A 25029-nucleotide genomic window follows, 5' to 3' on the forward strand; every position below is an offset into this window, starting at 1 on the left:
ATTATTGTCTGCGATAACTTCACCAGATAGTCTGGAGGCAGCATACCGCAGTATTTTCCTAAACCGGAAACAGACCATTTTGGTTGCCGCACCGCTTGACGCCATTTTCAAAACGGCTAACCTTTATTGCGCACAGCAAAGTTGTTCAGCAGAGGAGTTTAAATAAAGAAACGGATCGTTTGAATGGGTGAAGGTAAAGACTCCACTGACTGCAGCCTGCGTGTCGGAGGCGCTCAACCTTTATATGGAGAATGCTGCTCATGCATCCCAATGTAGTTCACTTACCTTACATTAATAAGCGTTTCGAGTTCGACATTACGTTAGCATCCTGAGCTAAAGCTAGTGACGGAAAGCCTGCTGAAGCTTATAGCTAATCTTGTAAATATTGACCGGAAAGCCACGTGAACCTAAGACTAAGAAACCTGCATTATGTTTATCAAATGTTCACTACTCAAGTACACAAGTATCAAAGGCAGAGCAAGTTACATAATATATTAACTTTTTCCTACGCCAAAATCCATTTAAATGTATAATCAACATTTATACACAGGCTACCTCTCAGTAGCTACACAGCTCTCCACTTTAACAATACTGTACATATTTATTTGATTATTCTGAGTTCCTTGCAATAGTATACTGTACTAATGTTTTGGTATATCCATATTACATGTAAATCATTTTTTCTATATCTTAACATATAATCTTCAATTGTTTAATTTTAGTTTAGGTTGTTTTTCTTACCTTTTTATGTTCTTGAACTGTGTCTATGTATGCACCCTGTACACTAAGGCAAAGTCCCCGGATGTGTAAACCTACTTGGCAGTAAACCTGATTCGGATTTTGCAATGCTGCTGACATTTTACTTTATAACTTTATTTGGGACCTGTGTGATTCATGTTCTAATTCAGCATACATCCAATCAACAATGTAAACAGATGTAAATCCAATCTCTTTTCCTTCTCGTTCTCAGTGGTGGAAAGTACATACTTAAGCACACATTTGAGTTACTTGTACTTTACCTGCATACTTTTATTTATTTATACTACTTTATACTTCTACTTCACTAAATGTGTTAAGCCAATTTAGTATTTTTTACTTTACTTCAGATATTGATGCACATTACTTGGGAAACACTTTGGAAATATCATTTATATGTATATATTAAGCCATCCAACACTAGATTTAATAAACTTAGACCATGAGAGGGCTTAGAGAGAATTAATTGTCAGCAAATATTTCACAGTTTTAACTTTTTAAATGTGAAGAGCTTTTGCTTTAAAATATTAAAATTTATTAAGTACTTTTACTCCTAATACTTTAAGTATATTTTCCTTATTGTATTTAAATACTTATACTTAAGTACCATTCTCAAGGCAGTACTTTGTCCTGAAATTTAGTTTTTTTACCATGTGGCATTAGTACTATTAGTATTACTCAGTAAAGCATCTGAACATTTTTCCACCACTGTATTTGGTACTTATAAATATATAGTAGTTTATATTTATAAGTACCAAACATAGTAGTTATTTTACTTCTAATTCAGCATACATCCAATACACACAACATGCAAAGTAATAATAATAATAATAATAAGTTGAATTTCTGAATTGTTCTTTCTCCACAGAAAACAGTGGAACCTCAGCAAAATGATGGAGCTACCCAACTACAGCAGCCAGCTGATGCAGCAGCTGTGGGCCCTGAGGAGGGAGGGCCACCTGTGTGACTGCACCATACTGGTGGGGGACAGCCCCCACCGCGCTCATAAACTGGTACTGGCTGCCTCCAGCATGCTCTTCAGGTAGTGTGAGCATGGGCTTTAAAGACGATCTGCAGAGAGTGGTTAGCGGGGGTTTAGTGGGTCGGAATTCATATTCATTGTTCAAGTCAAACATAGTGTCAAGCTTACAATGAGTTGAAGATCTTTCTAGATTTTCCATAAAATGGTAGAAAATGAAAGGTACAAAAAAAAGATTATTTAGTCAAAGTCAAGCCATTTTATAAATGCTTAATGATACAAGGCCACATTAGCTACCATGGGCCTTGACATGATGTCACACGTGTTTCAGCAAGATTTACTTTATTTCTACTCTATGAAAACATGTCCCACATATTTATGTTTTCTGAAAAGGGAACAAGGCATCATGTAGGAGGTTTAATACGAGTTGTAAGCTGTATAACATTTATGATTTAATGAGAATAAAGTCATAATATAAAAATAAGTCAACTTCCTCGCGATATTGAGATTTATAATACAATTCTAATTATTTGTTCAGCAATTGTCCGAAAGTCCGTGGAGAAGAACACCACTCTCCAGATCAAAAAACCGGACATGTACAGCCAAACGGGATTAATTCAATACTTCTGCTCAGTACAGGCCTCCACACAAACCCTGACTCTGTGGTTTCTGGTCTTCTTAGCCTTCCCATTAGCTTCTATTTCTGTCCTAATTCTTAAAATGGAGTGTAATGACATCAGGGTCACAGCGAATATGTTCCTAATCCTCTTACAGTTTATTTTGATTCAACAGTTGTTGTTGTTGTTGGGCAGTGTGTGTACATCTGGTTCTTATACTTATTTCATTCTACTACATATCCACCCTCTGAGGGTATTACTATAGTAATGTAGTAAGTAGGTTTAGGTTTCAATGTTTCACGGTTTTATTGGTCATATGCACAGCATATACAATGTATATGTTGGCAATTAAAATCTTATGTCGCGTGCTCCTCCAACAACTCCACATACATGGTGCAAATAAGACAAATGAAATAGTGCAAAAAGAGAGAAGAATATTTACAATAACAACAATAAAGATTTGAGGATGAGAAATATATACATATGTGGAATACATTGAAAGTATTTAAATACTAATAGTTTATTCTACTACAAAGACATCTATACTATGTCTCTCTGGTCATTTACCATATCCACATTAAATATAGCATTTTTAATACAAAGGGGTGATGAAGGGAAGAGGACTTTGTGGACTTAAACAAGTTTGTAGTCTAGTTGCCAGCTTAGTGAACCCGGAAACCCCAAAGTTTTATGATAGAAATGTAAAGTACGGGCCCCCGGCACATAGAAACTGCCAGATTTTGCATATGCTGGGCTATTTGCATACATTGTGTTGATTAAAATGAATGGCATTATAGGCTATTCGGACAATAGTTTAAAAATGGCTTGGCTGATTTGGACAACTTTTGAGTGGTTTGGGGGTTATCAAGGATGCTGAATCCTTTTTCTAAGCATAGCAGTTTTGACCAGACAGTGGCATATTTGTACTCTCTGTGGGCTGATTTTGACTACCATGAGTATTGTTGCGACCATTAGATATAGAGAGCACAAGATGACAATTATACTCTCAACTGTGGACAATTCTTATTGAAATACATCGGCAATCTGAATCAGCATCCTCAATAACCCCCAAAATCACTCAAAAACTGTCCAAATGTTTAACTATTGTTTACATGGGCTATAATGGTAATTCATACTTAATAACACAACTTATGCTAATTGTGCACATTTCCCTACATATGCAGGTTAGCATCCTGCAGTTTCTATGTGCTGGGGACCCTACTATACATTTCTAACATTAAACTGTGGGGTACTCTACAGGTTCACAACAGGACTCTATGAGCTGGTAACTAGACTACTGTGTGATTTAGAAAAATCTTGTACTCCGTCAGGTCTCTCCTGGAGGGCTCCGACACCATCTCCATCGACACGGCCATGGTCTCCTCGCAGGAGTTCGGCTGCCTGCTGGACATGGTCTACACCGGCAAGCTGCCTCTGGGCAAACACAACGTGAGCCGCATCGTGGCAGCTGCTGACAGCCTGCAGATGTTCGACGTGGCCGTTGGCTTCAAAAATGTCCTCACTAGTCTGGTAAACCAGCAAACTCTGCTCCAATCGACACACACCCCCAGCCTCCCGGTGATAAACAAAGTCCAGAACACTGAAGGTTCCGCTTCCCCCAACAAGGAGGACACAAGTTCAGACAAGACGGAGCTTCAGGCTCCGCAGAGGAAGAGAGAGAGTCAGGGTGACGGTGAAGCTGCAGAGGAGCCGGCGTGCAAAAGGAGCTGTGTGGAGAACTCAGGTCTGTGTCCGGCATCAGGACTTTACTCCACTATTTATTTTTCGGACAACTTTTTACTTTTTAACACAAATAGCTGTACTTTCTACTTCTTACATTTTCAAAACAGGCTTTACTTTTAATGTGCATTTGGATGCATGATGGCCTTATTATTATTTAGAGTCGTTGCGCGCATATTTCAACCTTACCTGAAAGTGAAGGAAGTTTATATTTATAGTTTATGTTGATATGCTTAATAACTATGATCTGATGCAACAGTACAATGATCTCTGAGTCAGAACCCAGACCAAGGACAGTGGCTTTTTATTTTAGAAACGGACTAGAAGCGCCACAACAAATACCCTGAAATAAACAACGAAGTTTACCACTTTGCTGTGTACACAGAAGCTGAAGAAGCCAAACCCTCAGCAGTGGAGGAAAACAACCCGACAGCAGCACAGCAGTCTTGCGGGCCAGCAGCTGGAGTTCTGGAACATTCCTCTGAGCTGGTGGAGCTCCTCAGCAACATGCCGTCTGTCCTGGAGCTGCTGAGCCAGGCAGCACAGGGAGGCCTGGCTGAGCAGGAGAGACAGGTAACCAGCTTCAGACTTGGACAGGACAGACTTGAAATGGGGAGACAGAGGCGCCCTACCAACGTAGCCATATAGGGGTCCTTTTAATCTATTTTCACGTGTATCTTTTTATTTTTATTTTTCCTAATATCTCCCTTTGCTGAATTCCCCACATTTCTCCATCTCAGAAATCTTCCACCAATATTGTGAACAAATTGCCATGGATGAAAACTCAAAAGGCCTTTGGCAGAGGATTTGAAACCTGTAAAATAATAGCTATAAATACAGTTTCATGTACATACTGTATACCCCCTTTTTTGAAATGAAAAGGATATCAGGGGAGGGGGTTTATCATGTTTGAACTACTGGAAGCCTTTAGTATAAAAAACCTGTGCATGAAGCATCGGGGTTGATTTTAAAAATCTTGAATCTGAATTAATCAAAATAAAGATAGGAGCATTTAAAAAGTATAGGAGAATAGATAGATAGAAGTGCTTTATTGATCCTAATTTGGGATCAATAAAGTTGCTTCAGTATATAAACAAGGCAATGTAATCACAATATAATCAAATAAAATAGCCTTTAAAAAGAAAGTAAAAAAACATACATTTGGGACAAAAAATATAAACAAAAACAAAATATAAAGCAGGATATTATATGTACAATAAGTGAGAAGACAAAGTGTTCTCAGCAGACTGAGTATGACATGCCTCTGATGCAATAAGGGTCAATAAACAAGGCAGAGTACATCAGTGTTATTCTATTGATATCACCTGTGGTGTAAAGTAACGTCGTACATTTACTCAAGTGCTCTGTACTACAGTTTTGAGGTACTTTGAGATTATCATCAATAATTATAATCAAAACATATCATGTACAGCCGTGGAAAAAATGAAGAGACCACTTTATCATTTTCTCTTGTTTTATTATTTATAGGTATGTCTTTGAGTTAGATGTTGTTGTTTTTTTATTGCATTCTATTCTATTGTGTTTCTGAGTAATGAGTGTGTGCTCCTGCCAGCTGGTGTGTGAGTGCTGTGAGGAGGCAGATCCCCGCTCAGTGCTGGAGAAGCTGCTGAGCCGAGTGAGGGATGAGCAGCTGAGCGAGGCTGGGCTCCTCACCCTGCTCCTCACCCTGCAGCAACAAGCTCCCTCCTCCTTCCCCTGCCCCCTGCTCCCCCTGCTGGAAGAGGCACAGAAGAGGCTCCCTGCAGGCAGAGAACTGTGTGAGTGGAGATCGTTGTCAATAAAGGGCTGGTAACATTTTAAAATATATAAATCTAATTGTGATTATTGTGAATGATATTTCAATTGCAATATGATTTGGGATATACATATTATACAATCATTGTGATGGAGCTTATGCAGGGATGTGTAGCAAACAGCTATGTGTTCTTTAATCTCTGCGCCCCCACACTCTTTATTTCAACATGACACTCTGACACATCTGGCACACATCTGCCTCCTTTTTGATTTTTCAACCTTGTTTCCGTCTTCTAAAAGTGGACTCAGAAAAGCAGAACAGCAGCACTGGTGAAGAAAAGCAGGAGGAAGAGGACAAAAAAGAGGAGTCAGAAGAGGACGAGAAAGTCATTGATGCTGCGACAGACCCCTCTTCCCCCTCCAAGCCCTACTCCTGTCGCTGGTGTAAGAGGGGCTTTGCCTACAAGTGTCGGATGCTGGCCCATGTGAAGCGCTGCCCCGCCTCCCAGGAGGAGGAGCAGCAGTGCCCGCAGTGCCCCAAGAAATTGGCCAACCAGCGGGCCCTGCAGCAGCACCGCGCAGAGGCCCACCGCAGCACCAGCCGGCTCAAGAAGAAGGTGTCATGTGACCTCTGCGGGAGGTCCTTCGCCCACCCATCAGGTGAGCATGGTCTCTTTCAATATTTTTTCTTGTTAGCAGTCACAAAGTGAGACAATACCACAACATTTAGGACACAACGTTATAAAACCCACACAACATAAACAGATGAGGAGAAAAAAAACAACAACAAAACAGCAGCAGTAACAACTGTGTGTGTGTGTACTGTCGTCGCAATTTAAAATCAGCTGCTGTGTAGGATAATTATGAGTCGTGTGTGATGCCCCCTCCACAGGATGTGATAAAAGCCCCCATGCAGCTTGTTAATCTCCCTCCCTCTCTTTCCTCGAGTGTCAGAAAACTTTCCTAAGACACGAAAGCATCTGATCACAGGATTGTACAACAATTTCAGGATACCATCCAGGAAATGATTACCGGTACATTAGATTAGGATTACACTTCATAAGTGCTTTAATACCATAACATAAAAGTTCTTAATCTGTTATATTTATGCCCATAGTTATAACACTTAGCCACTCCTCTTTCATGTAGGTGCTATTGGGGACCAGCTCAATCAAGTCAAAGTCAACTTTATCATCAATCTTTCAGTTTGTGTGTACAGACAGAGAGATCAGATGACTGTTTCCCACAATCCAGAGCAATAAAAAAGTGAACAATACAAATATATATAAAGATATGTTTATACATACACACCTGTATAACTACTACATATACAGTGCCTTGCAAAAGTGTTCACCCCCCTCGGCTTTTTATCTGTTTTGTTACAACCTGTAATTTAAATGTTTTTAATCTGAATTGTATGTGATGGATCTGCACAAAATAGTCTAAGTTGGTGAAGTGAAATGAGAAAAATATATATAAAAAAATAAACAACTGAACATTGGCATGTGCATATGTATTCACCCCCTTTGCTATGAAGCCCCTAAAAAGTTCTGGGGCAACCAATTACCTTCAGAAGCCACATAATTAGTGAAATGAAGTCTACCTGTGTGCAATCTAAGTGTCACATGATCTGTCAGTATAAACACCTTGTCTGCAAGGCCCCATAGGCTGCAACGCCACTAAGCAAGAGGCATCACACCAAGAAGACCAAGGAGCTCTCCAAACAAGTCAGGGACAAAGTTATTGAGAAATACAAGTCAGGGTTGGGTTATAACAAATATCCACATCTTTGATGATCCCCCGGAGCACCGTCAAATCCATAATCTTCAACTGGAAAGAACATGGGACCACAACAAACCTGCCAAGACAGGGCCGCCCACCAAAACTCACAGACTGGGCAAGGAGGGCATTAATCAGAGAGGCAACAGAGAGACCAAAGGTCACCCTGAAGGAGCTGCAGAGTTCCACAGCAGAGACTGGAGTGTCTGTGCATAGGACCACAATAAGCCGTACACTCCATAGAGCTGGGCTTTATGGAAGAATGGCCAGAAAACCATTACGTAGTGTTAAAAATAAGTTTGCCAAAAGGCATGAGGCCGACTCCCTAAATGTATGGCAGAAGGTGCTCTGGTCAGATGAGACTAAAATGGAACTTTTCGGCCACCAAGGGAAACGCTATGTCTGGCGGAAACCCAACACATCCCATCACCCCAAGAACACCATCCCCATGAAACATGGTGGTGGCAGCATCATGCTGTGGGGATGTTTTTCAGCAGCAGGGACTGGGAAACTGGTCCGAGTCGAGGGAAAGATGGATGGTGCTAAATTCAGGGATATTCTAGAGCAAAACCTGTTTCAGTCTGCCTGTGACTTGAGACTGGGACGGAGGTTTCAGCTTCCAGCAGGACAATGACTCGAAGCATACTGCTAAAGAAACACTCGAATGGTTTCACCGGAAGAATTGAAAGGTGTTGGAATGGCCTAGTCAAAGCCCAGACCTCAATCCAATTGAGAATCTCTGGTTTGACTTGAAGACTGCTGTTCACAAGCGGAAACCATTCAACATCAACGAGCTGAAGAAGTTTTACCATGAGGAATGGGCAAAAATCCCAGTGGCATGATGTGACAAGCTCATAGAGACTTTGCAAAAGCGACTTGCAGCTGTAATTGCCGCAAAAGGTGGCTCTACAAAGTACTGACATTAGGGGGGTGAATGCACGCTGAGGTTTTCTGTTATTTTGTCCTTTTTGTTCTTTGCCTCACAATTTGATTTGGTTACTTGATTGTGATGTTTCTGCTGCCTCTATCTGTCGTTATCCAGGCATGCTTTACCACAAACGCACCGAGCACTTTGAAGAGAAACCGTTCGCCTGTGAGGAATGCGGAGCAAAGTTCGGCGCCAACTCTTCTCTGAAGAATCACATGAGGCTGCACACCGGAGAGAAGCCGTACTGCTGCAAACACTGCCACATGAGCTTCAGCGTGGCTGCCGCACTCGCATACCACACCAAGAAGAAACACTCTGAGGGTAACACACACAGCAGTTACCGCTCTCGACCAGTTTTCTATTCTTTATTTCAAATAAAAACATGTGTTTGTTTTTTGGAGTTGAATACTAACATGATATGAACATATATTATTCCACATAAAGTCCATAAATGATCCTTCTGTAATACTTTCTGACTGAAAGCCACCGTGCCCATTATTGAAATGATAATATATGACTTGAATCTGGCCAATCTGAATGTTTCCAGACCTTCAGTGACGTCAGTGTTTTGTTTCTTCTCTGTGTTCAGGGAAGATGTATGTGTGTCAGTACTGTAAGGCCGTCTTCGCCCAGTCCATCGAGCTGACTCGCCATGTGCGCACACACACCGGTGATCGGCCGTACGTGTGCCGAGAGTGTGGCAAAGGTTACAGCCAGGCCAGCGGACTCACCGTGCACCTGCACACCTTCCACAGTAAGAACACACAGACTCTGCTCTGTGAGGAGAACAGTTCACGGTTTCATCCACGAGAAAAATATATAAATACATATTTGACTTAAATCCTAACCTTTCATAAATGGATGCTATGGAGGGAGGGAGGGATGGAGGGAGTGAGTGATGGAGGGAGTGAGTGATGGATGGAGGGAGGGATGGATGCTTTTTGTAACTGCAACAGAATTGTGTCTTTATCCCACAGGAGCAGTAACATATAATCTTATATAAATTACCCCCCGCCCCCCCCAGATCTGTCGGAACCTCATGACTGTCAGAAGTGCTGCCTCAGCTTCTCCTCTCTGGAGGAGCACCGGCAGCACTTCCAGGAGCACCACCCCAAGGAGTTCCACAAGTGCCCCACCTGCGACAAGGTGTTCACCAGCGCCGCCCTGCTGGACAAACACAAGGGCACACACACAGGGAGCAAGCCCTTCAGCTGCGAGCTCTGCAACAAGTCTTACCAGGTGAGGGGGGGGCTCTGAGGTCTTTTACATTGTGGTTTGTATGTTTACAGCCGAGGTGGGAGAAGTACTCTGATTGTACTTGAGTAAAAGTAGAAGTACTCTGATTGTACTTGAGTAAAAGTACTTGAGTAAAAGTAGAAGTACTCTGATTGTACTTGAGTAAAAGTAGAAGTACTCAGATCTTGTACTCGAGTAAAAGTACAAGTACTCAGATCTAGTACTTGAGTAAAAGTAGAAGTACTCAGATCTTGTACTTGAGTAAAAGTAGAAGTACACAGATCTTGTACTTGAGTAAAAGTAGAAGTACTCAGATCTTGTACTTGAGTAAAAGTAGAAGTACTCAGATCTTGTACTTGAGTAAAAGTAGAAGTACACAGATCTTGTACTTGAGTAAAAATAGAAGTACTCTGATTGTACTTGAGTAAAAGTAGAAGTACTCTGATTGTACTTGAGTAAAAGTAGAAGTACTCAGATCTAGTACTTGAGTAAAAGTACAAGTACTCAGATCTAGTACTTGAGTAAAAGTAGAAGTACTCAGACTTTGTACTTGAGTAAAAGTAGAAGTACTCAGATCTTGTACTTGAGTAAAAGTAGAAGTACACAGACCTTGTACTTGAGTAAAAGTAGAAGTACTCAGATCTTGTACTTGAGTAAAAGTAGAAGTACTCTGATTGTACTTGAGTAAAAGTAGAAGTATTCAGATCTTGTACTTGAGTAAAACTAGAAGTACTCAGATCTTGTACTTGAGTAAAAGTAGAAGTACTCAGATCTTGTACTTGAGTAAAAGTAGAAGTACACAGATCTTGTACTTGAGTAAAAGTAGAAGTACTCAGATCTTGTACTTGAGTAAAAGTAGAAGTACACAGACCTTGTACTTGAGTAAAAGTAGAAGTACTCAGATCTTGTACTTGAGTAAAAGTAGAAGTACTCTGATTGTACTTGAGTAAAAGTAGAAGTATTCAGATCTTGTACTTGAGTAAAACTAGAAGTACTCAGATCTTGTACTTGAGTAAAAGTAGAAGTACTCAGATCTTGTACTTGAGTAAAAGTAGAAGTACACAGATCTTGTACTTGAGTAAAAGTAGAAGTACACAGATCTTGTACTTGAGTAAAAGTAGAAGTACTCAGATCTTGTACTTGAGTAAAAGTAGAAGTACTCAGATCTTGTACTTGAGTAAAAGTAGAAGTACACAGATCTTGTACTTGAGTAAAAGTAGAAGTACTCTGATTGTACTTGAGTAAAAGTAGAAGTACTCTGATTGTACTTGAGTAAAAGTAGAAGTACTCAGATCTTGTACTCGAGTAAAAGTACAAGTACTCAGATCTAGTACTTGAGTAAAAGTACAAGTACTCAGATCTAGTACTTGAGTAAAAGTAGAAGTACTCAGACCTTGTACTTGAGTAAAAGTAGAAGTACTCAGATCTTGTACTTGAGTAAAAGTAGAAGTACACAGACCTTGTACTTGAGTAAAAGTAGAAGTACTCAGATCTTGTACTTCAGTAAAAGTAGAAGTACACAGACCTTGTACTTGAGTAAAAGTAAAAGTACTCAGATCTTGTTCTTGAGTAAAAGTAGAAGTACTCAGATCTTGTACTTGAGTAAAAGTAGAAGTACTCAGATCTTGTACTTGAGTAAAAGTAGAAGTACTCAGATCTTGTACTTGAGTAAAACTAGAAGTACTCAGATCTTTTACTTGAGTAAAAGTAGAAGTACTCAGATCTTGTACTTGAGTAAAAGTAGAAGTACTCAGATCTTGTACTTGAGTAAAAGTAGAAGTACTCAGATCTTGTACTTGAGTAAAAGTAGAAGTACTCAGATCTTGTACTTGAGTAAAAGTAGAAGTACTCAGATCTTGTACTTGAGTAAAAGTAGAAGTACTCAGATCTTGTACTTGAGTAAAAGTAGAAGTACTCAGATCTTGTACTTGAGTAAAAGTAGAAGTACTCAGATCTTGTACTTGAGTAAAAGTAGAAGTACTCAGATCTTGTACTTGAGTAAAACTAGAAGTACTCAGATATTGTACTTGAGTAAAAGTAGAAGTACTCAGATCTTGTACTAGAGTAAAAGTAGAAGTACTCAGATCTTGTACTTGAGTAAAACTAGAAGTACTCAGATCTTGTACTTGAGTAAAAGTAGAAGTACTCTGATTGTACTTGAGTAAAAGTAGAAGTATTCAGATCTTGTACTTGAGTAAAACTAGAAGTACTCAGATCTTGTACTTGAGTAAAAGTAGAAGTACTCAGATCTTGTACTTGAGTAAAAGTAGAAGTACACAGATCTTGTACTTGAGTAAAAGTAGAAGTACACAGATATTGTACTTGAGTAAAAGTAGAAGTACTCAGATCTTGTACTTGAGTAAAAGTAGAAGTACACAGATCTTGTACTTGAGTAAAAGTAGAAGTACTCTGATTGTACTTGAGTAAAAGTAGAAGTACTCTGATTGTACTTGAGTAAAAGTAGAAGTACTCAGATCTTGTACTCGAGTAAAAGTACAAGTACTCAGATCTAGTACTTGAGTAAAAGTACAAGTACTCAGATCTAGTACTTGAGTAAAAGTAGAAGTACTCAGACCTTGTACTTGAGTAAAAGTAGAAGTACTCAGATCTTGTACTTGAGTAAAAGTAGAAGTACACAGACCTTGTACTTGAGTAAAAGTAGAAGTACTCAGATCTTGTACTTGAGTAAAAGTAGAAGTACTCTGACTTGTACTTGAGTAAAAGTAGAAGTACTCAGATCTTGTACTTGAGTAAAAGTAGAAGTACTCAGATCTTGTACTTGAGTAAAAGTAGAAGTACTCAGATCTTGTACTTGAGTAAAAGTAGAAGTACTCAGATCTTGTACTTGAGTAAAACTAGAAGTACTCAGATCTTGTACTTGAGTAAAAGTAGAAGTACTCAGATCTTGTACTTGAGTAAAACTAGAAGTACTCAGATCTTGTACTTGAGTAAAAGTAGAAGTACTCAGATCTTGTACTTGAGTAAAAGTAGAAGTACTCAGATCTTGTACTGAGTAAAAGTAGAAGTACTCAGATCTTGTACTTGAGTAAAAGAAGAAGTACTCAGATCTTGTACTTGAGTAAAAGTAGAAGTACTCAGATCTTGTACTTGAGTAAAAGTAGAAGTACTCAGATCTTGTACTTGAGTAAAACTAGAAGTACTCAGATCTTGTACTTGAGTAAAAGTAGAAGTACTCAGATCTTGTACTTGAGTAAAACTAGAAGTACTCAGATCTTTTACTTGAGTAAAAGTAGAAGTACTCAGATCTTGTTCTTGAGTAAAAGTAGAAGTACTCAGATCTTGTACTTGAGTAAAAGTAGAAGTACTCAGATCTTGTACTTGAGTAAAGTAGAAGTACTCAGATCTTGTACTTGAGTAAAGTAGAAGTACCAGAGTGTAGGAATACTCTGTCACAGTAAAAGTATTCTAAATGTTCCTCCAGTGAAAGTAGAAAGTACTCTCCTCTAAATGTACTTAAAGTAGCGACAGTAAAAGTAGTCATTGTTTGATTGGTCCATTTCAGAATAATATCTCTGATATGTTTTATAATGATTGATCATTAAAGTGTTCTCAGAGCTGGTAAAGGTGCAGCTAGTTTGAATGGCTTTGTATACTGCAGGGTAGCTGCTGGATTTACTGCAGGTGAACTAAAGTCTGATTTAAGGGAGATTATATTTACCATCATTAATCCAGATCTGTAAAGTAACTAAAGGGATTAAATACAGGTAGTGCAGTAAAAGTACACCCTTTACCTTTGAATTGTAGTGGAGTAGAATAACCGAGTAGCATTTAATGGAAATACTAAAGTTCACAGTTCTCAAAATAACTCTTGAGTACTCGTGTAAATCTACTTAGTTGATTTACACGAGTTGTCCCAAGCCTCTCTAGCTCCTATCCTCACAGCGAACTCCATCACAATAGAGTTTTGGGCATTGACAAATAAAGTAAAGTATAGAGTTAATGTTTCCTTACACATCTTAATACATTTAGTCAGTTAACCCTCTGTGTTGTCTGTATCACATGTGCAAACTAAACCCGGTGAACATCTCATCATCATATGGGTTATTGTTCATCCTCCCCTGAAGCAAGATCACTTTAGGGGGGGCACTGGTTATTAACGTAGATAGAGTATGGTGTCCTGTGTATTTAACGTATGTGTCCCTCTCTGTTGCCGTAGCAACTGTCTGGCCTCTGGTACCACAATAGGACCAACCACCCTGACGCGTTTGCTAACCACACTCGGCAGCTCAAGACCCTGTGCCAGTGTGACGTCTGCTTCAAGTTCTTCCCCAACGCTGCCAGTGTGGCCAAACATCAGGCGGCCGAGCACCAGGGTGAACACACACACACACACACACACACACACACACACACACACACACACACACAGAACAACACCCGACCTTTAGAAGATATGAAATCTCAAATCTATGAGAAAATAAGTTGCCTCAGAAAAGGAGACCCAAGAGGTTTGAAAGTCAAAGATGCTACTGCTTTTTTATATATGATTTATTTGTGACAAACACAGAAAGCATATAGACCCTCATATGTACGACTAATTAAAACGGAGGGAAAGAGATCATTCTACCAGGGTCAACCATACCAACAAACAAACAGAAACAGACAAAAAAAAGACTCTAACAACAAAAAACAATATTGAAATAAAATAAATAATAACAACAAAAGGAACATATACAAGACATTAAGCTACTCGACATACTGTGTGCTACTAGTTCTGGGAAAGCAGGACTCGGCCGGGGGGGCCAGGATGTTGGGTCAGGGCGCGGCTGCTCAGCCAGTAGGGGCCACATCTAGGTGAAAGTGAAATGTAATGTAGAGGAGAGAGTATTTAATTTTACGTGTTGTGTTTGACAGCCTGTTGAGCTGCACAGCATCTTGGTTATTATTGCCCGCTGCCGTGACTTCATTCCACAGACATACATGAATGACTAACAGCAGCTCCTCGTCGCCTCTCCTCACTGATCCTGTGTTCTCCTCTCCTCACTGATCCTGTGTTCTCCTCTCCTCACTGATCCTGTGTTCTCCTCTCCTCACTGATCCTGTGTTCTCCTCTCCTCACTGATCCTGTGTTCTCCTCTCCTCACTGATCCTGTGTTCTCCTCTCCTCACTGATCCTGTGTTCTGCTCTCCACTGATCCTGTGTTCTCCTCTCCTCTTATCCTGTGTTCTCCTCTCCTCTTATCCTGTGTTCTCCTCTCCTCACTGATCCTGTGTTCTCCTCTCCACTGATCCTGTGTTCTCCTCTCCACTGATCCTGTGTTCTCCTCTCCTCACTGATCCTGTTCTCTCCTCAGGCTCCTCGGCTGCAGTGCTGACCTGTCCCTACTGCCCCGCTGTGCTGGGGGGGGAGGAGGAGCTGCAGGAGCACATCAGCAGCCAGCACGTGGAGGCGGTCAGCTGCCCCTTGTGCTCCCTGCTCTGCTGCACCCAGATGGAGCTGCAGGAGCACGTGCTCTCCTGCCACATGGAGGAGCAGGAGGAGCAGGAGGAGCAGGAGGCATCCGGCTCCCACACTGTAAGCAGCTGCTCTCAAAGACACAGATCACATGATGACTGTTAGAACTTCATTAGGTCAACAAAAGGACTTTTTAACCAGTCATTCATCGGTAACAATGACAAAGAAAAAGGGATGTTTTGCTTGTTTTGCCTAATTGTTATACTTTATTATGAATCTTATTATCAAAAATATAGTGGAGGAAACACGTATTTGATCCCCTGCCAATTCAGTTAGTTTACCCACTTACAAAGAAATGAACAGTCTGTCATTTTTATGGTAGGTTTATTTTCACAGTGAGAGAATAAATAAAACACATTTTTTTCAAATCCAGAAATGTACATTAAAAAAAGTTTAATTAAAATTAATCTGCAGTTAACTGGGGTAAATAAGTATTTGATCCCCTTGCAAAACATGACTTAGGGGAAGGAAGTTATCCAATATTCTACGATACATGGCCCCCTCCATCATCCCCTCGATGCGGTGAATCGCCCTGTCTCCTTAGCAGAGAAACCCCCCCAAAGCATCATGTTTCCACCTCCATGCTTGACGCTGGGGATGGTGTTCTTGGGGTCATAGGCAGCATTTCTCTTCCTCCAAACACGACATGTGGAGTTGATGCCAAAGATCTTGATTCTGGTCTCATCTGACCACATCACCTTCTCATAAGCCTCCTCTGAATCCTTCAGAGGGTCACTGGCAGACTTCAGACGGCCTGTACATGTGCCTTCTTGAGCAGGGACGCTGCAGGATTTTAATCCATTACGGCGCAGTGTGTTACCAATGTTTTCTTGGTGACTGTGGTCCCAGCTGCCTTCAGATCATTAACAAGTCCCTCCTGTGTAGTTATTGGCTGACCCCTCACCTATCTCATGATCTTAGATGGTGGAGCCCCAGATCGAGGGCGATTGATGGTCATTTTGTGCTTCTTCCATCTTCTAATAATCAAACCAGTTGTCTCTCTCTCACCAAGCTGCTTGCTGGTGGTCTTGTCTTCTATTCCAGTCCTGTGCTGGTCTACAAACTGGTCCCTGATGTCTTAGACATTAGTTCCACCATGATCACAAGACCTGTCTCTGGTCTTGCCCTCGGTGGAGAGGTTGTAATCTGATTTATTGACTGTGGACAGGTGTCTTTTATCCAGGTAAAGAGTTGACATCAGGAGTCCTTTCTTAAAGCAAGAGGACTTATTAACCGTTCCGTGGGAGCCAGAATCCTTGTTGGTTGCAAGGGGATCAAATACTTATTTCCTCCACTGTATATTAACTAACTGAGTTATTTTGAGATTGTCCAAAAAAAGCAGTTTAACAAAGGAATGAAACATAGGTATTTATATTCAGCTCTGGAAAAAATAAGACCACTTCACACTATTCTAAAATCTCATTCTCTACATGTATTATTTTGTAAATAAATTCAAATCTTGAACATATGACTTCTCTGTCCAATCAGGTGACTGCAGCAGATCTAGCAGGACATGAAGGGGCGGAGTCAGAGGCCCAGCAGGTGTTTGTGGCTCTGGCAGGAGGCAGAGAGGGCGCAGCGGAGGTGGAAGTCAACATGTATGACCTGCTCAACAGCTCCGTCACATTCATCTGTGAGGACAAGCCGGCGGCGCCGGTCTCCTGACCCAGACCTCCGACCCCTTGAGGATCAGTGTTATGTCTCAGCTACAACACACACACGCACATACACACACACGCACGCACGCACACACACAACTCTGTTTTCTTTTGCTGTTTTCATGAAAAGAACTGATTGTGTCTTTAGTTTCTACTCAGAAACCCTCTACACGTATCTCTGCTTCAGTCACTACCCCCACCCCCCAAACTCACAGACAGATCTGAGACCAGTGAAGGTTCTTGCCTTTGAAAAAAGTGAATTTGGAAGTGTTAATAATCATTTTGTTGTTATCTCCAACTCTGCAAACTCCATACCCTGATGAAGACTGGGATTAAATAGTTTATCTGATCATTGAAGGATTTATTTTGGATTCGTCACCAAATCCCATGAAAACACTAAAACCCTGTGTGTGTGTGTGTGTGTGTGTGTGTGTGTGTGTGTGTGTGTGTGTGTGTGTGTGTGTGTGTGTGTGTGTGTGTGTGTGTGTGTGTGTGTGTGTGTGTGTGCGTGCGTGCGTGCGTGCGTGCGTGCGTGCGTGCGTGCGTGCGTGCGTGCGTGCGTGCGTGCGTGCGTGCGTGCGTGCGTGCGTGCGTGCCTGTGTGTGTGTTCCTATCATAACTCTTCAACGTCACTTATTTAAAACAAACATGTGGTTGCTCTTTAGGACCGAGCCAACAGGACAGAGTGTGTTTGTTGATGAGAGCTCCTCTGACGTGAACTTTCTTGTCATTTAAAATAAAAAACAACCATACCAATTCAAATGTAGTTATGTGTTTATTACAGATAATCCTGAAAAGGACTGGATAAATACAAAGTCACAAGTTACATTCTGATCGCCTCGTACAGCACAGCCCTGAGATTTATCTCCCACACCTGTTGGTAGAGCCAGGTGTGCTCAGTAGCATCTACAAAAAGTAAAGAAATAGCAACATTCTCAGGATTATAATGCCACTTTTTCATAAAGGAAATAATTCTTGCAGTACATGATCATCAAACCGATTAAACCACACCAGCATAGCCCGTTAAACCCGGTCTGGAAATGAAAAGGTGAAGCGTTCCTGGTTCCATATTATTTCCTGGCCTCACCTATACAGTCTATGGGCGTTAAAGAACCATAACATGTTGAATTATCTTCCATTCTTATTTTTTAATTACACACAGAGTACATACCATGACCAACAAATGCTTGGTAGTATGTCAAAAAAGTATTTACATAAGCTGCCTGTGTGCTGCAGGATCAGTACATCCAAAAGGTCTTTATGCAGTCAGGGCTCCGGCTGAGTGTTGATACATCATATTGCTGCTTTGAATTGTATTTGCTCCATGCTGTGTGGCCTTCTCTACTAGTTCTGTAGACAGCATCAAATACTCTGTTTGATGGCTACACCCTCATTCAGAAGCAAGACACAAACTTGTAATTCATTTGGATCAACACAGTTCTTCTGAATTACAAATTAGACTAGAATTGGATGAAAAAGTACAGTGATTGAATGTTCTACCAATTGAAATACTCTACAGCAGGGGTGTCCAAACTACGATTGGCCCTTTTAAGTGGTCTTATATTGTACTTCTTAAAAATCAAAACATATATTACACAGTAGTGTTCATGTGTTAATCATTTTTCCAATAAATGCATTCCATTGAGCTGAACAAGAAACCTTTTCTAACAAATTTTAGTTGGTAAAAAAAAGCCCAATAGCTTATTTGAATAACACGCTTTAAATATACCCTTCATATTTCCTCTTATTATAATCAATCTGAGGCTTCTGTTTTAAGAAAGGAGCTGCCAACAAAACACAGGAACCCCTACGGAGACCTGTGATGTACGCTGTTTTTCCTAAAGCATATTCAATTATCAAGCATAATTTAACTACATTTGATTGATGTTGCTAACTTATAACTTAACATATGAGGTGATATAGCTCACCTCTAGTGAGGGGCCAGTCCTTTATATGTTTTTCTGGATGTGGCCCTCAGTGAAAAAAGTTTGGACACCCCTGCTTTACAGAGATAATGAGCAAGACAAGACGGGACTTTGAGCGCTGGTTGAATATGACGGGAGGTTTCAATTTGCATTCAATTCCTGGATCGTGCCTTTGGCCTTGTTTGAGAAAGCAACACATGGAGGGTGCTCTAAAGACTGAACTCTATTGTACACCAAGTGACTACAAAAGCTAACATAACACAAACTTAGGGCTATCAAACCATCAGTGAAACACAGAAATGAAAAATAAAAAGGAGTTTCTCACATTATTATCAAAGCAAGTAATTCTATAATAAATGAGGAAACCGTCTCCCTCACAGCAGTGATCCCACTAAAGCAAATGTTCACAGAGCTCATATCCCACAGAGCTGTCTGACATGTTTAGTGTTTTCAAAATGCTCATGTAAGATACTCTCTAGCTTACAGCGCCCACCACCCGGGACAATCAGTGTCATATTTGATAGAATAAGTCATGTCTCTACATTATGGTGGCCATGCTCTATTGAAGCTGCATTGGTTGGTTGTTGTGGCCACTACGGAACACAAGCCCTAGTGACTAATGTGTTAGCCAACAGCTGCTTATCTGCACATCCTGCAGACACTGAGCAACGTGAGCATTTATTTAGAGTCGTGTTAGTGTCCACCTGCTGAACTCAGCCCAATATCTGCTCCCGTTCAGCTCTGTTTGGGCTCCATCAGACAGACTGACTGATGGAACTTGCTTTAACATGTGGCTCCTTTAAGCAGCCAAGGCAAGACAAAACACACATGTATTACAAAAGAATAAATAAATAGAATGTGCATGCTGGTACAAAATCCTCCACATCGTATTCATTGCATATGGAAAGCAAATATTCCTCTGCAGATATGTCAGACCACAACCAGCTGGGTCATCATACATGTGTCATACATAGGGCATGGTTACCCACACTGTGCATAGTGTCCCTCTTCCTGTTGAAGGTCTGTGTGTTTTAGCAGGAGTCAGAGCTGGAAGTCTTTTAGTTCTCCTGCTGACCTCGAGGTGCTAGAGTTTAGTGAGTCAGGAGGGGTTAATATGTGAGCAAACAACTTCTGCCCAAAATGTATTCTGTACTTCTTTCAATTATTCATCCACTCATTTATCAAATGGAATAAATGAAGTAGCTCCCCACACTTAACAACAGCCAGCTGTAACCTTCTGGTATTTGCACTTGGTATAAGAAGAAAGAAAACGATCAGTGTTATTATAACCTCAGCATTCATTTGAGTGGAGAAATGAGGTTGAAAGTGATCTTGCATCAGTAACTAACAAAGATTGAGCACAGTCAAACTAAAGTTCTCTTCAGACATGTTTTTATGTTAGGATCTGTCTGTGGGACGAGCAGCATGTCCGGCTGTTTGTGACTTATTTGACTTCCAAAGGCTGAGCTCCTGCTCCGCTTCCCTGAGTCTCTGAGTAGATCCAACATGGCCACAGAGGGATTGAGGGGTATCTCCTGTGCGCTGTGCTTCCTAGCTGGTGATCTTCTTGCGTGGCAGGTAGGCGTTAGTGATCTGGTTCATCACCACCAGGGCGGGGAAGAGGGGCAGCAGGAGGAAAGCCCACCAGGCCAGGCCTTTCACCGTGGCCTGGAACCAGTCCGAAAACATGGCCGACACCACGGTGACTGTGGCCAGCAGGTAGACCACCAGGCCGCAGGTGGCATGGTACAGCTTCAGCCTCAGTGGGGAGGAGGAAAGGCGCAGCAGCTTAGGGAAGAGAACGCAGACGCCGCAGGCCGCCTGCAGCACAGTCGCAGCCAGAGTGCAGACCCCCAGCACGCTGTGCCAGGTCAGCAGGTGGGGGAGCTCCGACACGTTCTTACTGGCCACCATGAAGCCCAGCCCGGTGGCCGCGGCTATCAGGACCAGAGCCTGACAGAACCAGTGCAGACGGACTTTACCTTTCCGAGACATGAAGCAGAAGGGGGATCCTTCAGCCGAGAAGAGGAGGATGCCTTCAGTCATACACAGGCAGTACTGCAGGACACACACACACACAACACACACACACACACACACACACACACACACACACACACACACACACACACACACACACACACACACACACACACACACACACACACACACACACACACACACACACACACACACACACACACACACACACACACACACACACACACACACACACGTTATTGGGGGTGTTGAGAAAGACAAAACAAGGTGTTCTGGGGTTGGAAAATAAAGGATTTTGCATTATGCTGATATATTAAGGAATAAAACAAAGGCTGTGTTTAAGCATGCAGTTTTTCTACTTTTCTTTGTGGCCACTAATATTAAGGTCGTATTGGCCTGGCCGTGGCGCAACTGGCTGGGGCACCTGCACCGTACGCCGGCGACCCGGGTTCGATTCCCGACCCGTGATCCTTTCCGGATCCTACCCCGACTCGCTCTCCCACTTTCCTGTCACTCTCCACTGTCCTATCCGATTAAAGGCAAAAAGCCCCCAAAAAATAACTAAATAACTTTTGCCATCATTTCTATTGGTTGAGATAACACATTATTAACCAGAGTTATTAATGATCTGGGAACACAGCGACTTACTGTTAGAAAGTGTGACAGTACACATTTAAAATAATACATATATCTATGAAAGCAATCCCACATTTTAGATCAGAGTTATCCGTAAAGGTTATGCAGCAAGATTGTATTCTGGTGATTTTCCATACTATCTTTTCCCATGTGCAGACCAAAACCACCAGTAGCTAAATGCATACATTATTCCAACAAATCAATACAAAAAAGAACACACACACTGATGGCGGATGAAGTGACTGTGCACCTAGAAAAGAGCTATATAAATGAAATGTATTATAATAATTCAATGTTCACAGCAATACAAAGGGATTACTGTGCAGCCCAACAAATAGGCTTTGCCTCCTGCTTCAGTAAAAACTACAGAAATCAGAAGTATTATGTTAACTGGCAGTCACCAGTATGTCACAACGAGAAAGAGAAGGCATTATAAAACTATTAATATCTTTCTTTTGCATGTGCATGTGGAAGAAAAGCTCCCATCCCTGAAAGGTGTGCCGCTCACAGGAGAGGCAGGATGTTTATACAGGAAGTTTTCATGGCTGAGAGACTGGTGATGCCCCATCATGCTGTACCGCCTGAGCCACGACAGAGAAGCCTCACATCCACCTGTTAGCTGACCTGTTCCAGGTGAGCTTGTAACACAATATCTGACGCAGTGATGCAACAGAGGTCAGTAAAGCTTTCCCTCCATCTATTATTCACCGTGGAAAGAGACACAAGACCGGAGAGATCGATGTTACACACAATAATGAAAGACCTCCCTGCAGTTATATGGAGAGAAGAATTAACTTTCCGACTGATAATTCATCTACATAACAAAATGACATCAATACGTCCTGATGCTTCAAAATAAGAAGGAAATAAAAGCCAAACCACTCATGTCAGGTATCATCATAATGGCTGCTTCTTCTCTGATGTTACAATATTTGCTTCCCATATTTATAAGATAAAACCTGTGGGTTTTGTTGTGATGAATGACAGAGAGAAGACGACGGCAGATGCAAACTTACTGCGACAGACATACACACTGGATGCCAAGAGAACAGACCTGAAACAGAGAAACAGCAGGATCACCGTACAGCTCAAATATATCCAAAAGAACATTTTAAATACATCGAGGCTGAAAGCTCTAAGGATAACATGATCTGTGGCTCTGGATCAGAGCAGGCAGAAAGACTTTAGGTGGGATGTGACAACATTACTTTCTATAATAACTGATCATTAAATGATCCGGTGATTTATCTTCTTTATTTAGCATCAGTGGCGTAGCTACATTAAAAAAAAAAAAGGGGGCATTAACGTCTCATGCTCCTTTTTGAAGAATAAAGTTTTCAAAATGAAAATATTTCACTTTATTGTCATTGGCACAAAGTTGTATTAGATCTAGCGTTTTAATTCTGCTCTCAAAGTGCACCAGATGCATGCAATTCACTGTAAAATGTAAAAAAAATCTGCCTGGGGGAGCATGCCCCCGGACCCCGCTAGAGGATATGAAGTACACCCTACTCCTATGACATGACAACATGATTAAGGCCAGGTAACATGGACCTGGTTAACATCACTAATATATTGTACCCAGCCAGCACAACACACTATGGCTGTGTAGCAGCTGTGCTCAGTGCAAAACTCCAGGACTTACTTATCCATCATCAAGCCTTCCGAGTTCCTTTAATGGTTATTGTACTACCATGCAGGTACCCCCCACACACCTAGCACACACACAGCTCCACCTCACCTCTGGGCTAAGCCCACCCTAACTTGAAAACCTGGCTACGCCCCTGCTTAGCATCATTTTCCCAACCTATTTTAGGAATCAGAGCTTGTTTCATCTCGTTGCAGATATCACTGTGGGCCTTTACAATTAGACAGTTTAGAAATGGCTTCATTTTTCAATTTTATCCTAAGAAGCATAAGATGTCTCAAGAACTGATTCGGCAAGCTTAAGAAATGTGTAAAGGTAACTACCTTTACACATTTCATGAGCAGAACACACACTTATTTTGGTTTTACATTAATTAACCTCTTAATTTTCAATGGTTTATTTTTTTCCAGTAGCTTCTAAGTTTTTTCTAAAGAGAATTCAGCTATAAAAGAACTTGACAGATATCTTGAAAGCCCTTGTGACACAAAACTACATGATGAGGCTCAAGTTGTCCATTATAAAGTAGTTTAATTGATTTATATGTCATTATGTTTACTATCTGTATATTTCTTATTTTTATTTCTAATTTTTTGCTATGCTTCATATTGTATTGTATTTTGCTGCGTTAACGAAAACATTTATACATAACATGAATAAAGTATTTCTGATTCTGATTATACGATTTAATGTTATTCTGTTTAGACATACACTATGTTAATGTTCTAACTGCAAACACTTTGCACATTTGTATAATGTCGCTAGTATGTTTATATTGTTAGCACTATAGTGTTCTATTAATTGTGTATATTTTATACTGTGCATACTTTAGATACTCTGTAAATATTAATCTTTCTACTTTTGTATGTATTTGCCGTTTAATGTTATCCTATTTTTAACTCATGTGCTATTCCTTGTTATTATGCGACAAAAAACTTTCCCACTTTTGGTCAATGAAGGACATCTAATCTAATGTACGAATGTAGGCTATAGTGAAATGTGGTCTGGTCCCTGTCCCCACTCACTGGTTCCGGGTCTGGACAGCAGGCAGATGGTGAGGGTCAGGCCCAGGCCGGTGACATGAGCCGCTATCATCGCCGCCCTGCGCAGCCACACATACAGCCAGAAGTCCCGCATCCCCAGCCCCTCTCCCACCGGGCTGTACTCCACATCGGACGGCATGCCTGCTGAGCCTCCTGCCCGGCTACCTGCCCACTGCTGCTTCCGAGAGATCCGCGCGGAAATTGAAAGATACGGCGCGTGTGCTGCAGGAACACTGCACGAGCTCCATACTCACTTCAGAGTTAAGAAGGATGAACGGGACAGCAGAGGAACACAACGAGGTCAAGATACACACAGCACTTAGCACTTCCGGTATGTAGTTTTTCAAAGTCCGTGTCCAGGTAAATTATGCGGAAATAAAAATATTCCAATCTGTATAGTTCTGTGATTCCGACATACTCAATCACGCGCACACTGTATAGGGGACCTGAGGTTCACTGTGTAAGTAAAGAGCTGCTATGTCGCAATCTCTTTGTTAATTGCAAACTAGTTTATGCGGTCCAGTAGCAATCCACGGTTTGTCTGCTACAAATCTAGTCGATCTAATCTAGTTGAGTCACGTGCACTGTAACGCTAATCCTTCAGAGACAGGGACTGGTCGGCTAATGTTTTAAATGCAGAAACATCGCCATCAGGAGTAAAACCGCCGCCTTCCCTCCTCAGCTTCAGAACGTTACACTTGTTATGGTGCATTGGCAGGGGCGTGGCCACGTGGTGGCCAGGGGGGGCCACGGCCACCATTGGTCAGAGTATGGCCACCCTGCCGGCCCCCCCAACCTCACGGCACGAAAAAAAAAAAAAAAATACAACAAACCCTCATGAACAGAAATGGTATA

At 41.4% G+C, this 25029-nt stretch overlaps 2 protein-coding genes across 6 annotated transcripts; one reads left to right on the forward strand and one right to left on the reverse strand.

Moving 5' to 3' along the window:
* zbtb40 (zinc finger and BTB domain containing 40) lies at positions 1-17686 on the forward strand. 4 transcript variants are annotated; one of them, XM_063910277.1, is made up of 12 exons: positions 1-193; positions 1625-1798; positions 3684-4096; positions 4478-4665; positions 5666-5870; positions 6148-6507; positions 8669-8875; positions 9144-9308; positions 9579-9793; positions 13968-14124; positions 15106-15326; positions 16755-17686. In XM_063910277.1, the coding sequence occupies exons 2-12, from the start codon at positions 1647-1649 to the stop codon at positions 16929-16931; spliced, it is 2460 nt and encodes an 819-aa protein (XP_063766347.1). In that variant the 5' UTR covers positions 1-193; positions 1625-1646; the 3' UTR covers positions 16932-17686. The 4 variants fall into 4 exon arrangements, with proteins under 4 accessions (XP_063766347.1, XP_063766345.1, XP_063766346.1 ...); XM_063910275.1 differs by having other exon boundaries at positions 153-272; XM_063910276.1 differs by having other exon boundaries at positions 153-272; positions 4481-4665.
* Positions 17681-24883, reverse strand: LOC134882521 (probable transmembrane reductase CYB561D1). Of its 2 annotated transcripts, none has more exons than XM_063910280.1 (3): positions 24157-24883; positions 22503-22540; positions 17681-20907 (listed from the first exon to the last, which is right to left on the reverse strand). In XM_063910280.1, exons 1-3 carry the CDS (start codon positions 24311-24313, stop codon positions 20401-20403), a joined length of 702 nt encoding a protein of 233 aa, XP_063766350.1. In that variant the 5' UTR covers positions 24314-24883; the 3' UTR covers positions 17681-20400. The 2 variants fall into 2 exon arrangements, with proteins under 2 accessions (XP_063766350.1, XP_063766351.1); XM_063910281.1 differs by having other exon boundaries at positions 21995-22540; positions 24157-24275.
* Positions 24884-25029: the final 146 nt, after the last annotated feature.

This window comes from Eleginops maclovinus, chromosome 20 (assembly GCF_036324505.1).
Source record: "Eleginops maclovinus isolate JMC-PN-2008 ecotype Puerto Natales chromosome 20, JC_Emac_rtc_rv5, whole genome shotgun sequence".
Classification (NCBI taxonomy): domain Eukaryota; kingdom Metazoa; phylum Chordata; class Actinopteri; order Perciformes; family Eleginopidae; genus Eleginops; species Eleginops maclovinus.

Bases quoted from the DNA above. Each gene is read 5' to 3' on its own strand.
- zbtb40 (XM_063910275.1), top strand. From the start codon at position 184: ATGGGTGAAGGTAAAGACTCCACTGACTGCAGCCTGCGTGTCGGAGGC. The intron at 6,508-8,668 runs GTGAGCATGGTC...GTCGTTATCCAG, and splicing joins GTCCTTCGCCCACCCATCAG to GCATGCTTTACCACAAACGC. The intron at 15,327-16,754 runs GTAAGCAGCTGC...CTGTCCAATCAG, and splicing joins AGGCATCCGGCTCCCACACT to GTGACTGCAGCAGATCTAGC.
- LOC134882521 (XM_063910280.1), bottom strand. From the start codon at position 24,313: ATGCCGTCCGATGTGGAGTACAGCCCGGTGGGAGAGGGGCTGGGGATG. The intron at 22,541-24,156 runs GTGAGTGGGGAC...TCTCTGTTTCAG, and splicing joins GCTGTCCAGACCCGGAACCA to GTCTGTTCTCTTGGCATCCA. The intron at 20,908-22,502 runs GTAAGTTTGCAT...TGTGTCCTGCAG, and splicing joins CAGTGTGTATGTCTGTCGCA to TACTGCCTGTGTATGACTGA.